General features: G+C 43.7%; 2 protein-coding genes across 2 annotated transcripts in view; one reads left to right on the top strand and one right to left on the bottom strand.

Annotated features, from left to right (window-relative positions):
• LOC136965912 (aryl hydrocarbon receptor-like) overlaps positions 1-1,102 on the top strand; it is a 43,560-nt gene extending 42,458 nt beyond the window's left edge. Inside the window, exon 11 of the mRNA XM_067260217.1 lies at positions 953-1,102. Within this exon, the coding sequence (XP_067116318.1) occupies positions 953-1,102 (150 nt within the window). The remainder of the gene's footprint in view (positions 1-952) is intronic.
• An 8,232-nt stretch (positions 1,103-9,334) lies between these two features.
• LOC136966931 (piggyBac transposable element-derived protein 4-like) lies at positions 9,335-11,250 on the bottom strand. The gene is given in 2 exon segments (XM_067261086.1): positions 9,335-10,278; positions 10,281-11,250. Coding segments are annotated over 2 exon segments (1,887 nt in total). The 5' UTR covers positions 11,224-11,250.
• Positions 11,251-13,360: the final 2,110 nt, after the last annotated feature.

Genomic DNA, 13,360 nt, shown 5'->3' with positions numbered 1-13,360 from the left:
GTTGTCATGATGAGGAAGGGCTGGCTTGGCGCTGGTTAGTGACCAAATCTCATGGAAAAAATAAAAAATGTATAAAAAACTGAAAGCTGTTAGTCAGCTACATCGCCTTTCATCCGTTCAGGATGTGCTTGTGAGTCCAGGGTCAGTGATCTGAATAGAAAGGCACGTTGTGAAGCCTGAGTAGTCCCTCACAGTCCCTCCCCACTCCCCACACAACCTACAAATTGTTGGTGTAGCCGTTACCTAATAAAGACAGAGTCTTTGGCTAGTGGAGGATGGGGGGGGGCAGAGAGGGCAGAGGGCAGCAAGCTTGCACTGACCGACGGCTGCAAAAAACTGCTGTCAGCACTTTCTATTCAAGAGGGATTGCCACTTTGTTTTTCTCTGATGATCAGAGTACAAGTGTGTAGGGGGCAGGGAGCTGGAACAGCCTGGTAGGGACGAGGGTTAGTTTGCTTAGTGTGTCCTACAATACCAAAACCAGCGATGAGACTGCAAGGGTCTGTTGGTCTGGGGTGAACCCTATCACCACTGCTCTAACAATCTGAAGCTCAAATTCAGAATTTAAATGTCAATATCTGTTTACAGAATGAGAGGACAGCTTCATCCCAGACCTGCTGAAGGGCTTGGTAGAGTTTGAAGTTCAAAGGTCACCTCTGAATAAAAGGTCATGAGGGGTTTATATGTAACCTCTGGCTCTGTCACGTGTGAGGCTTCTGTGCAGTTCAGAGCGCTGGGTTTAAACCTGGGTTGAACACGCTGTTCTAATTGGTTGACAGTTTATGCCTCATCATTGCGATCATGTCTAACAAATAAAAGATCTCTCAACAATTCTTTTAAAACACATCTAGATGCAATCTGTCGATGGTTACTGACAGAATCCATATGCAAGGCTTAATAATGCACGGCTTCATTGTTCAATATATAACCTTTTTTCTCTTTTTTTTCCCAGATGGAAAATGGCTGCATTCTTAGCCCCACCTTTCCAACTGGCTGTGTTCTACCTAATGGAAATACTGTAGTGCCCCCTAATGGTCAACTGCCCTGCCCTGAGACATTGTCCAGCCTCCCAGACTCCCAGACCACAGGCTTCTATCTCTGACCCAGAGGAGAGGGAGCAGGACACAAATTCAGCCACCCAAGGAACTGCCTTCTAGTACTCATACACCACGTGGGGGGGGGGAACAGAGTCAGGACAATGTTTTTAGTACTCTTTTTGTCGGTTGGATTGTTTTGTACTGTGAGTAATTATCATTTGGAGTTCTTTGTTTACAAGATGCAGTCACAGCTTGAGTCAAGATTTCTTCCAGATGAAAACTAGTTTTACACAGGTTTTTTCCCACAATAGTTTTGTTTCCTAATCTTAAGTAAACGAGGATTCTCAGTAAGGAGGCTTTACCCCAGCATCATTAGATGCCCTAAGGGGCCTTCATCATTACTATGATTTGTGACATGACAGTGTCGTCATCAGGGTTTATTAGCCTCACAACAGGAATGTAAGCACAAATCATACAAACTCCATGGTCATGTGAATTATATTTTCTATCTAATAATGAGATTAGGGGACACATTCCGGAGGGGAAAATTTTTTATCATACAAATCTAATGGGAAGTTTACCGCACTTTATTCCACCGCCTAGTAATACCAGTAGTGTAGTAGGGGTTGTTCATCCAGGTCCATAAAAACACAACCCATGTTTCATGTTTCATATTTGAAGGTTCTGATGTGTGTTGGGATGTCTTTAAGTTATCATTTTATTTGTTTTATTGGTGAAATTTGAGGTCGATGTCATTCACTGGGACAGACACTTCGGTACAATTGTCAGTATTAATATTGTTTTCTCACTTGAATTTTCCTTTAGATGTTGTTATTGTCGTTGTTGATTTTTTTACCTTTGGGTGAGTCTTCCAGTACTTAGGGAAACTGTGACTGATAGCAAACACTTGATTTGAACTTATCCATTATTTATTCATATAGATTTTTCATGGCAGACGTACTCGAGGTCATGGATGATATTGCTGACTCTGGGGAACAGTGATGCTTACTGCAATGGAACCTCCGGAATCCCACCACACTTTCCACTTTTGTGTTTCATGTCAGTCAAACAAGTATTTGATAGTATTTTCCACAGTCTCTTACCCAAGTTTGGTAAACAGGACCAGATTCAATCTCTGAATATAATTTGTTCCGAATCTGCAGGTTACCAGGTTCTAATAAGGTCTATCAATAATTTAACAATACATTTTACAAACACTGAAAACCAAATGTGAGTATTAAAAAGGTCTCTTCTGGAAGGATACAGTTTTGAATGTTTTATGTATAAAGTCAGTTATGGGAAATAATACATATTAGAATAATTTCTTCATGAAGATGCTGAAAGAGATTTTCACATAGTTGTTACAGTAAGGGGATTATTATTCATATAATGGTGACAATTATTATGATTATTCTTAATATTAATCATTCTATGTTTAAGTTGAAATGTGATACACAAGTGGTTTTATGTTCTCAGACTCAACTCAGTTTATTAGAATTTTATTTTCTACAAAGAAAATGTTTTCTATATTGAATATGATTGATGTGACCTATTAACGTTGTGATTTTAACAAATTATATAAAAACCAACATACAATTTTTTTTTTGAGAAAGACAGGTATGTAAATATATTTGTTTTTTGCATCAGTTCACTTGTTTTAAGCACTGTTTTTAAAACACACTGCTGCTTATTGAACTCTTGTGTTGACTCAGTTTTATTATACATTGTAAATACTTATGATTAATGCAACAAAAAAAAAAAACAAGTAGACTCTTCTGCTATTTTTAAAATGGTGCCATACTACTGAAATGTGTAAAACTTTACATTGACTTCATTTGAAATATTTTAGGAAGTCACTTTAACATTATTTTAATTAACAGAACAAGATGTAGATATTTCAATAATGGAAAGTGGATACATTTTGACCCATGTACTGTGACTGCTTGTCTAAAATGTATTATTTTGGTCCTTTGAAATAAAAGGTTATTGCAATCACATTAAAACATCCTGAGGTATAACTTTGCCGATCAATATTTAACAAATGTTGGGGGAGTCGGAAGTCAGGTGGCTGAGCGGTTAGGGAATCGGGCTAGTAATCTGAAGGTTGCCAGTTCGATTCCCGGCTGTGTCAAATGATGTTGTGTCCCTTGGCAAGGCACTTCACCCTACTTGCCTCGGGGGGAATGAACCTGTACTTACTGTAAGTCGCTCTGGATAAGAGCGTCTGTTAAATGACTAAATGTAAATGTTTTCAGATGGTGTTTTCGGTTTGAAAGGATTTGGTCATTTACTGGGTTCAGTTCACATTTCACAGCTACAGCTGTGTGATGGATTAGCAGTGTAATACTAAGCATCTGGAGGAACTCTCCTCCAGCATGGACCTCTTCTTTCTGCCCAGAAATTCACCTTTGTAGCTTTTCTCACACAATCACACTGGGATTTACAAAAGGGATGGCTTCAACCTTCTGCTTGCAGTCTCTGTTTTTACAGTGTGTATCCTGGATTGAAAATCTGGGAACTACTGTGTTCTGGGTCTTGGACCACAGCCTTGCACTCATCAGCAGTATGATGCATGGTGTCTTTGAAAATAGAATTGTTGCTTTTGGTTGAGCAAAGGAACACATCATACAGCTACTGTTGCTGCTTCAGTAGATGGACCCAGACTGGGGGATGTCCTCCATAATGCCTGAACAGTAATGCTTAGTGATCAGCACATTTCCAGAGGGGGAGGACGTAGCCAACATAGTTGGATGGAGAGTAGGAAGGGGGTGTAGAAGCAGTCACAATATTGTGAACGTCTATACGCCAGGGCATCATGCTTGAGTGAGCTATGTCTCCAGAATCCAAGCCCCCACCCCTCGCCCCTCGGCTTGAAGCAACGGCTCCGGTGGATGTAGGTGGTATTGCATTTCTTGTTAGACTTCCGGCTCTTCCGGTTGTTTTTATTCTATTAACTCCAGTCAACATTTACAAAACTATCTCCCCCAATAATTTTTGTTTGATTCTCGAACCTGGCTCATACTAATAACTTTTTCATAGAATAATTTTTCCTGATTTTTGCTAAGTTTGAAACCAATCCGAAATGGGTAAACTAGCACCCCATGTATTTGCTTACGTCAATAAAAGTTGCCTGCAAATGTGCTCGCGGATACTAACAGGGCACGAGCACAAAAGTTCACATTGGCCGATTGTCGATTTACCTGGAGCTGAAAGAAATGGCTTGAGTTGCCTGCCCTGTTGTAGCAAGTTTAGCAAATGTTTGTCACACATACATGAAATGTTGTTAATAGTTTATTCCCGTTATTTTAAAACAGATTTGATTTTTCGTAAAAACGTTCATGACATGATGGAAAATATTATATTATGTTAAAGATCCTGTAAAGTGGACCTGGAAACGAGTTTTAAGTTCGCCACACCACAGAATAATGTTTTATTAACTACCCATCCAAATTCGAATGAAAAAATAAAACCGACAAGTATGTTAAATTAGGCTTTGAAATCGCGAAAAAATCAGCAGTCTTCTCTGCTTGAGACTGGGGGGGCGTGTCGCCTGAAGGAGCCGAAGCTCCACCCCTCCCTGCCGAGTGCTTACTTCCGACCCAGATAATGGACGCTATGTCAAGCCAAACAAAACCGTATAGAATTAGAATGTATTTGTTCAATGAGTGAAACATACAGATGCATATAAATTAGGCTAACCCTTGTGTTATCTTCGGGTCATTCCGACCCATCAGTCATTGTGACCCACTGTCGTATTGCGACAACTTTACCGCATACAAAAACAAATTGAAGCATTTTCTTTTAACCGTCGGGCTGTCTCAGACCCCCTACATTGCGAAGGTTAAAAGAAAATGCTATTTATTTGTTTTTTGTATTGGGTAAAATTGGGTAAACACAACGATGGTTCGTTGTGAACCTTTGGGTCATGTGACCCGAATGCCGCACAAGGGTTAAATGTTCCCCTGAGCTGTAACAGTAAAAATGGACACCAGAGACAGCAGACAGTGAGCTCTCTAACTAGGCTACTTCTAACACATTAGCTACCATTTCACCAAAATACCATCATTATACACCGAGTAGCCTAATATCAAGTTAGCGGTTTGCACTAACTCATACCAGAGATACCTCTGGAAAAGTTATCTAGTATAATTGTAACAAGCACACAGAACTGAGTGATGAATGAGTGATGGAGTCAGGTGGCTGAGCGGTGAGGGAATCGGGCTGGTAATCCGAAGGTTGCCAGTTCGATTCCCGGTCATGCCAACTGACGTTGTGTCCTTGGGCAAGGCACTTCACCCTACTTGCCTCGGGGGAATGTCCCTGTACTTACTGTAAGTCGCTCTGGATAAGAGCGTCTGCTAAATGACTAAATGTAACTGCTGGCGGCGGTGGATGGTCCAGGTGAGACCGGAGGATGAACGGCCGGAGGGGCGATGCTCGGTACGGCTCCGCGCTGCAAGAGAAGCCGTGTATTGGTGAACCCCGTCTGTCTCTGGTCCATGTTAAAACTGTCCGCCGTGAAATGGTCAGTGCAGAGGCGGCTGTTGGAGTTTATCCGAAGCTTTCCATGAGCGTGGCTCTTCACAAAATCTATCCACCTATTTTTCCTTTCATTATCAATAGTGAACTTTAATGGCGTTGCAGCGCAGCTGGAGTTCTTGCATCCAGGGAAGATGCAGTTGAGACATCCTGAAGCTAGCTAGCTAGCTGATGTAGGCTACAATAACAGTACAGCAGGAGGAGCCATTCAGTGATCTGACGTAGATAGGGCGAAATGACGTAGATAGGGCATTTTTTGGCTCCACCCATTAAAACCTGATCTGAAAACGGAAGAGAAACTGTTCTTCGGTTTAACTCCACATTTCAGTGTGACAAAGTTTTAGCGCTTTGCACATGCTTTCAGGAACTCATTTTACACGTATATAATGTACTTAGAAGCAAAACATTTACTTTACAGGATCTTTAAGCGTGAGCATAGATTGTTGACATGTCTATCTGGAGCAAAGACGAAGATTAATACTTTAACTGATAACCACTATAGGAAATGATATATATTTAAACTAGAGAGGGTACAATTTCTGGGGAAATTGTAGGGTGTGCTTGCTTGCGTCGGTTGCACAGGGGTCCGTTTTTGAATGACATTTTTACAACTGATATTTCTGTATATTTTATATAAAAATGCATACTTATTATTTATAAAGATTACATAGATTTAAAAGCATTTTTTTTTTGCTGCTCATTTACAACTGAAAATACGAGTGAAGTTTAGAATGAAATAGATGTCTTCTCATTTCCCCTGCAAGAGGCAGCCTCATCGTTAAAGCAAAACGAATAAATTTGGCAGACCGGTGTAAAAATTGACCCAATCTCTATGACTTAAACGTCCTTTTAAGTTTTTCCCTTCTCATGATATTTTCAGGCATTTAGCCTACTCATTGCATTCATTCATTAATAAAGAACCCCCTTTGAAGATTATTCTACGACGTTACCCGGCAGTAGAAGATGGAATCGCGATTCAAACAGTACCATCTGCTAACTGAAAATATGCCCCCCAAAACGTAAATAAGCTTGACATTTATTTAGTGGAAAATCGCTCATTCATAAAAAGCTCACTGGTAGCGATCATTGTCAGTAACAACGCAAAATGCGATATAGCCTATAGCCCTGTGTGGAGAAGCTGCCCCGGTAAATTGTACTACTACGGTACAGTACTAGTAGACTACTGCTGTGTTCGTCTTGGTAGCGATTGCGTTGGTTGAATTGGATTTAACGTTCCGTTGTACGGTTTAGGCTGAAATTAATTATTTTCATGAACAGATTGACAACATTTAGGCTGTGGCAATGAAATTCAGATTAGTAGTTAGATAGACTTTTGATTTAAGTAAGGGGAGTGCCGAACATGTTCTGTCGCCGTTTGACTTCCTAAACAGCTGTGTACTGTAGATGTTTTTGTAGTGTGTCTCGCGTAAGCTACAGCGTTGCAGTGAGCTACACTGGTTTGAAACCACAGCTAATGGTAATTTCACCAACAAATCGTTTACTAATGTCAGAATAAATCCTACAACGAAAATGTATATGTGAGGAATGTTTATTTTAACGATTGAAAACAGATACATCATAGACCACTGTATTATGTGTTGCCCGGGCAACACAGGCTAATGTCATGATGCTAATACTTCAGTGAAATAGTAGACTACTGTTTCCGAAAGTAGATGTACTTCCTTAATAATATCAGCTTATATTGTACATTACACATCACAATTGTGTGTCATATCACAAAGTACAATGAGTAAATAGTTATCACCTTGGCCTCTTTGCTTGTGGCGTTTCTGCAGCTGCCTTGCAGTAAAGCTATAGTTAGCCTAGCTATCCCCCAAGTTAACAGATGCGAAACGAATGTTCTGCTACAGGTAGTCACGCGTGTTTTCGTGACGTTAGTGACGTAGTGACGTTAGTAACGTCAGTGACTGTGGCTAGCAAATTAGCCACCGTTAGCTTCACTTTTCACCACAAAAACTTAACTTAAGCCTAAACCATGCAACGGAACGTAAATTCCAATAGAAGCAACTCAATCGCTACCAAGACGAAACTTTTGACACCTACGTTGTCTATGTAGGCCAAATATTGACTGAGTTTTAGGGGGGCAAAAAGAAATAAAAATAATAATATATATGTGAGAGAACAAAGGTTGTGCTCTCGCCGAAGGCTTGAGCACACCCAATAATAAATATATATCATTGTCTTGCCTTCAGAAGCTTTTGTTAAACACACTCATTATTCTTTTTTTGATCGTGTCATCAAACCAGACTGCTTTTGTGGGACAATGAAGGTCCTCAGTGACTCTATGTTTCACCCCCACTTATATCTGATGGAAACGTCTTGTATATAGTTCTGTTAATATGCCCCTTTCAAAGGCACATGTTCAATAAAGTAGACTATATTTTAGACACACTTCTCAATTTATTACATTATTACCAAGTCTTGTTGTCATCACGTAATGGATATCACGTTATATCCATTAATAGGCGTTTGGTTTTGTAGGTTTAACATATAAAACACAGGCCACATTTCTACACTGATGTTAAATTGAAGGCAGTGTGAATTTCGTGGCATTTCGTTTGAATATAAAGTTGACAGTAAGCTATGGTAAGTCTGCATTATGGAAGATTTCTGTTTCAAAAATAACTATTAAGCTTTCTTTGCCTGGCGAGAACAACGACGGAGCTAAGTGTTCATGTTAACAGTTTATTTAATCCGATACAATGCGTTGGAAATCATACTCATATCACAAAGAAAAAAAGCAACATATGTGATGAGTTCCATCTAGAATAGCCCTATAGCCTATTTAGCCCTATAGCCTATTTCTAAAAACCAAGTGAAAGGAATACCAGAGCCTGTTTAACCCTCACGCTCTCCTCATTGTCTATGCAACCTGAACTTATCCTTCGCGCTGTCTCTGGGTCATTGTGACCCACAGCGTTGTATATTACGCCACCTTCGCGCTGTCTCGGGGGTCGTTGTGACCCACAGCGTGGGAATGAAAGGTTTCACTTTATTTATTTTTGTATTATGAAAAGTTGTCAGAAGACCGCTGTGGGTCACAAGGAACCGGAGACAGTGCAGGGTCTCGTAATAAACAACACAGACGTTGCCGTGTCTAACAAAAAGGCAGAGACAGCGCAATAAACAAGTATCTCCCTGGTGGTCTAGTGGCAAGACTGTGGGGCTTTCAGCTCCGTGGCCTGGGTTTGCTTCACGGTCAGGGCAAATATGATTTCATTTTTATTTCGACGGATAATGTTTCACTTCACTATTTTTGTATTACGAAAGGTTGTCAGCACGAGGGTGGCGTAACAGACTAGGTATGGTGAGTCACAGCGCAGACTAGGATACAGCGGGAGAGTGTACTAATAGGCTAGGCAGACAAGGCTAGAAATAAAAGGTTTCACTTTATTTATTTTTTATAATGAAAAAGTTGTCACAACGTCAGTTTGCTTCACCACGACCCCGAAACGGCACGAGAGTGGCGTCATAGACTAGGAAAACAACGCCAGGAACAAAATCAAATGTTTCACTTTATTTTTGTATCATGAAAAGTTGTCACACCATGCATGACACCGTGCTTCACAACGACCCGCAGACAGCACTAGGGATAGAACCTCCAGCCCGCCGTCCTGATACATCATCTATACATCCCATGCATGTGTTGGTAGTAGCGTTAGCAGCGCTGTGGCTTGAGCAAAGCCCTCTTCTGCACTCGACTGAGTTGTTCAGTCTTCTGCACACACTCCCGCAGGTCATCCAGGGTCAACGGGAACCTCTCCTTGGCCGAAGCCCAGCTCGGTGGGGCATGTGGGGCAGTATACATGAGAACAGGATTTGCAGACAGGCCTCTTACACCCGCGACAAACGGTGAACGTTTTACGGTCCTTCTTCACCGGGCAGACTTGACATCTCTTCCTCTTACTGGCAGGGACCGGCGACGTCGGTCCTGCCGATGAGGAGGCGGCGGCGGCTGCTGCTGCCGCTGCGCCATCCTCTCCGGGTCGCGGTTGAGGAGGCGGATCGCAACAGCTGGCCATCCGTAGATCTTTCACAACCGCGGCAGCAGCTCCCGTGCGGGGCAGACATTGTCTTCTTTCCATCAGCGGAGTCACGAGGGCCCTTCCGAGCTGCTCGAGGGAAAACCTTCTCTTGTTGCGCTTACGCGGCATCCAGTTGGGGTTGACCTCTCTCCATATCACAAAGGCGTTGTAGGAGGAGACGTCAACGATGTTGCTGAAGATGACGAGGGGCCAGCGGGCCGTCTTCCTTTTACAGCTGTAAACCGTGATGACCTTATCCAGATTGTCGACTCCTCCTTTGTTCAAATTATAATCCAGGACGATGGTCGGTTTGCTGTTGTTTCTGTCACTGATTTCAGCATCTGTGTGGCGTGTGCTCATGAGTAAAACGTTCTTATTTTTCTTCGTGAGGTAGGACACCAGAGTGGTGGTTGGAGTGAAGGCGAACTGCGACGACAACACCCGTCGCGTCTTCGTCGTCAGCAGCTCGGACGGGAGCTCGGCCCTGTTCTTTCGCACGGTGCCAACCATGGTCATGTTTCTCGTCGCCATGAGCTCTCGTCCGAGTTCGTAAGAGGTGAAGAAATTGTCACACGTGACATTGCGATCCTTCAGGCCCTCTGTCACGTCGAGCACGACGCGCATCCCCTGGTTCCTCTCCGGGACTCCGTCCATCTGCTTCCCGTGTAGACTTGCATCTTCCAAGCGTAGCTTGATTTTGCATCGCACGCGACCCACAACTTGATGCCGTATTTCGCCAGTTTGCTTGGCATGTACTGCTTGAAAGGACACTGTCCTCTGAACGCGAGCAGTTGTTCATCCACGGTCACTTCGGACCCTGGGTCGTAGAGGCGTGGTAATCTCTCTACCCACATATCCCAGACCTCTCTTATCGCCGCCAACTTGTCTGTCGCGTGTCTCGCAGCTCGTGTCCCACGGTCGTCAAATCGTATCGACGTCGAATAGGTGTAGAAGAGTTTCAGCTGCATGGTAGCGCGGAAAATCGCTCTGCCGCTTTGCGCGTCCCATAGACTGGCGGCCGCTTCGCTTCGGGACTTGTACACCCCTGCCAGGATTAGCAGCCCTATGTAGGCACGTAGGTCAGTGACGTCCATGGCTTTCCACTCCTCTCCGCGTTTCAGATAACCTTCCCGATTTGTCACGTCCAAGATTACTCTTTCGATTTGTGGCGTGACAAAGAGTAAAAATGCGGAGACGATGTCTTGAGCGTGGGAAACGGCGTAAGCTGTGGGGGTCCTCTCTGTACTGTCACGTTGCGACAGCAGCCTCGGATTCCTCCGATACGCAATCGAACACCATTCAATTTGGCCGTTTTTCGACAAGAAAGTATCTCTGTCGATTTGAGGGGCTTGGTCAGCGGCGGCGGCAGCGGCAGCGTCGTGGTTGACTGCGTCGTTCTCTTGCCCGTCTTCCTCTTCTGACACATGCTCCGCGTACTCTTGCCCGTCTTCTTCTTCTTCCTCGTCCTCTTCTGCCACATTCTCTGCACACTCTTCCCCGTCATCTTCTGACACATCCTCTGCCTCCTCTTCAGACTCACTTTGCTCGATATTGGCAAACATCTGCTGTAGAACTTGCAGCGCACTGAAATCCCGAGCCATAGCTGCGTTACCCTAGACAGAAGCTGTCCTGACCCCCACGGAATGTGTGTTAGTAGCACTTGTCTACAGCTTACGTCATTGCATGGACAAATTATTATGGACTTATTATTATAAGGATGCCTCCCTAATTCGATCGCCAAAGAGCGATCAAGAATCGTCGAATTGTAAAGGCCGTCTTTGAAATGTTGGCCTGCGACGACCCCTCTCGGCCGTTCGCTCGGCGAAGAGGTCCGACCGGGGTTTTCATTTGTCTCCCGCCGTTCCGACCTTATCAATTTAATCTAGGTCAACGTGGCCAGTCTGATTCCGAGGGCCTCCGCACGGCCGCTTGGCAGACGGGTCCGACTGCGGTTTCTCTGACACCAGACGTCACACTCATTCTACCGCCGAGAGGGGTCGCTGATTGTCGAATCGTTAAGGCGTCATTAGACTCAGGGGAGATGTTGGAGGCGTGGATCAAACCTCGTCAAGTTGAGAGAGCCCAATGACGCCTACCTAATTCGACCGCCGTAATTGACAACGCAGACACTGCGGTGGGTCACAACGACCCGCGGACAGCTCCACTTAGTGTTAACTAGTGATATAACCTGATATATAAACTTCTGGGGCGGGCGGCGGGTTCACAATTGACAACGCAGACACTGCGCTGGGTCACAATGACCCGGAGACAGCTCTACCTAGTGTTAACTAGTGATACAACGTGATATACACACTTTGACAACGCAGACACTGCGGTGGGTCACAATGACCTAAGGGCAGTGCGAATGTTCCTCCTAGTTTTAACTGTTGATATTATGTGATATACCCCTCCCCTACGTATCTACGTTTTTGTATTAGGAAGAGTCGCACCGACACGGCGGTGGCAGGGTTAATACAAAAATAATAATTCTTTTTTTTTTTATTAGGTAAAGGTATCGCTACACGATGGTGGGTCACAATGACCCGAAGGTAGCACAAGGGGTAGGTATAGGTATCGCAACACGACGGAGGGTCACAATGACCCAAAGGTAGCACAAGGGTTAAGGAGAGCCTGGCCACTCCCTATTAAGCCCCATTGTACCGAATTTTGTTGCAGTTCCACCAGAGTTCCACTGGGAGTGATCGCGGTCGAGTGCAGAATGAATGGGAGTCTATGGAGCTAAACGGCTAAATTTGTCTCTTTCACCTGATTGTCGTTGAGAAATCTCAGATTTGATTGTAGTTTTTGCATGTTCAACATGGATTACAGGTCTAAAGTTGAATGAACAAGTACTTATGTCCTTTCGATTTCTTACAGGGTAAGTCGTTGTTGCCCATAACATGCTAGCATTCTGCTAACAAATTCTGATTGGTTAGTGAAGGACTGACTACGACCAGAGTTCCCGCTTGATGGCATCCGAAGCAGAACCAGAATGTCAGAGCATTAGCAACAACATTAGCAAACCAAAACTCTTTCTAGCATGTTTATTGACAGGGAGAACCTGTCAGCTGTGTTGTTGATGCCTCGAGAGAAAAGTGGAAGTAACCAGAGCTTGCCGTCGAGCAGTATCTCAGGCCGTACAATGTGTATGACGTCAATGACATTTTAAAAGGCTTTTTAGAACAGAAAGGCGACTTTAAAAAAATCTATCACCCAGAGGTGTGTATTTTTTTTGCCTCCCCTTTCGAATTCAGAATTCAAATTACTAGACAAAATATTATATCCTGAGAAAAGTGGATTTTGAGGGGTATAGCTCCATAGACCTCCATTCATTCTGCACTTGACCGTTAGCGACCTCATATGGAACTAGGGTGGAACTGCAACCAGTTCATAACCCGGAAGTTTCCCGAGAGTGGCAGTTCTCTCTACATTAGACATTCTCTGGGAATACTCATAGAGTTAATATAACTAGAGGAAGCAACTTTTGTCTTCCAAGGTGGCGTCCCCATTCATTTCTATGAAAAGTGCTCAGTGGCGCAGTGAGGCAAGCGAGCGCGCGAAACTGGACCGCGCCATATTTCCACTTCCGACTCTTCTGGTCTAGCTTAAAACAGTGGCTCTTTTTTTCCCTAGCTGCGAGACCTCATGCACACTTGCAACTAGCTGTACACGTCATACTTTGCGACAGCCAGTGGCGAGCATAGATTTATATGGTTGCGAGCGTGTGAGCTAAGGCAT

The sequence above is a fragment of the Osmerus mordax genome, chromosome 2 (assembly GCF_038355195.1).
Source record: "Osmerus mordax isolate fOsmMor3 chromosome 2, fOsmMor3.pri, whole genome shotgun sequence".
Classification (NCBI taxonomy): domain Eukaryota; kingdom Metazoa; phylum Chordata; class Actinopteri; order Osmeriformes; family Osmeridae; genus Osmerus; species Osmerus mordax.
This window is presented reverse-complemented; position numbering and strand designations above follow the sequence as displayed.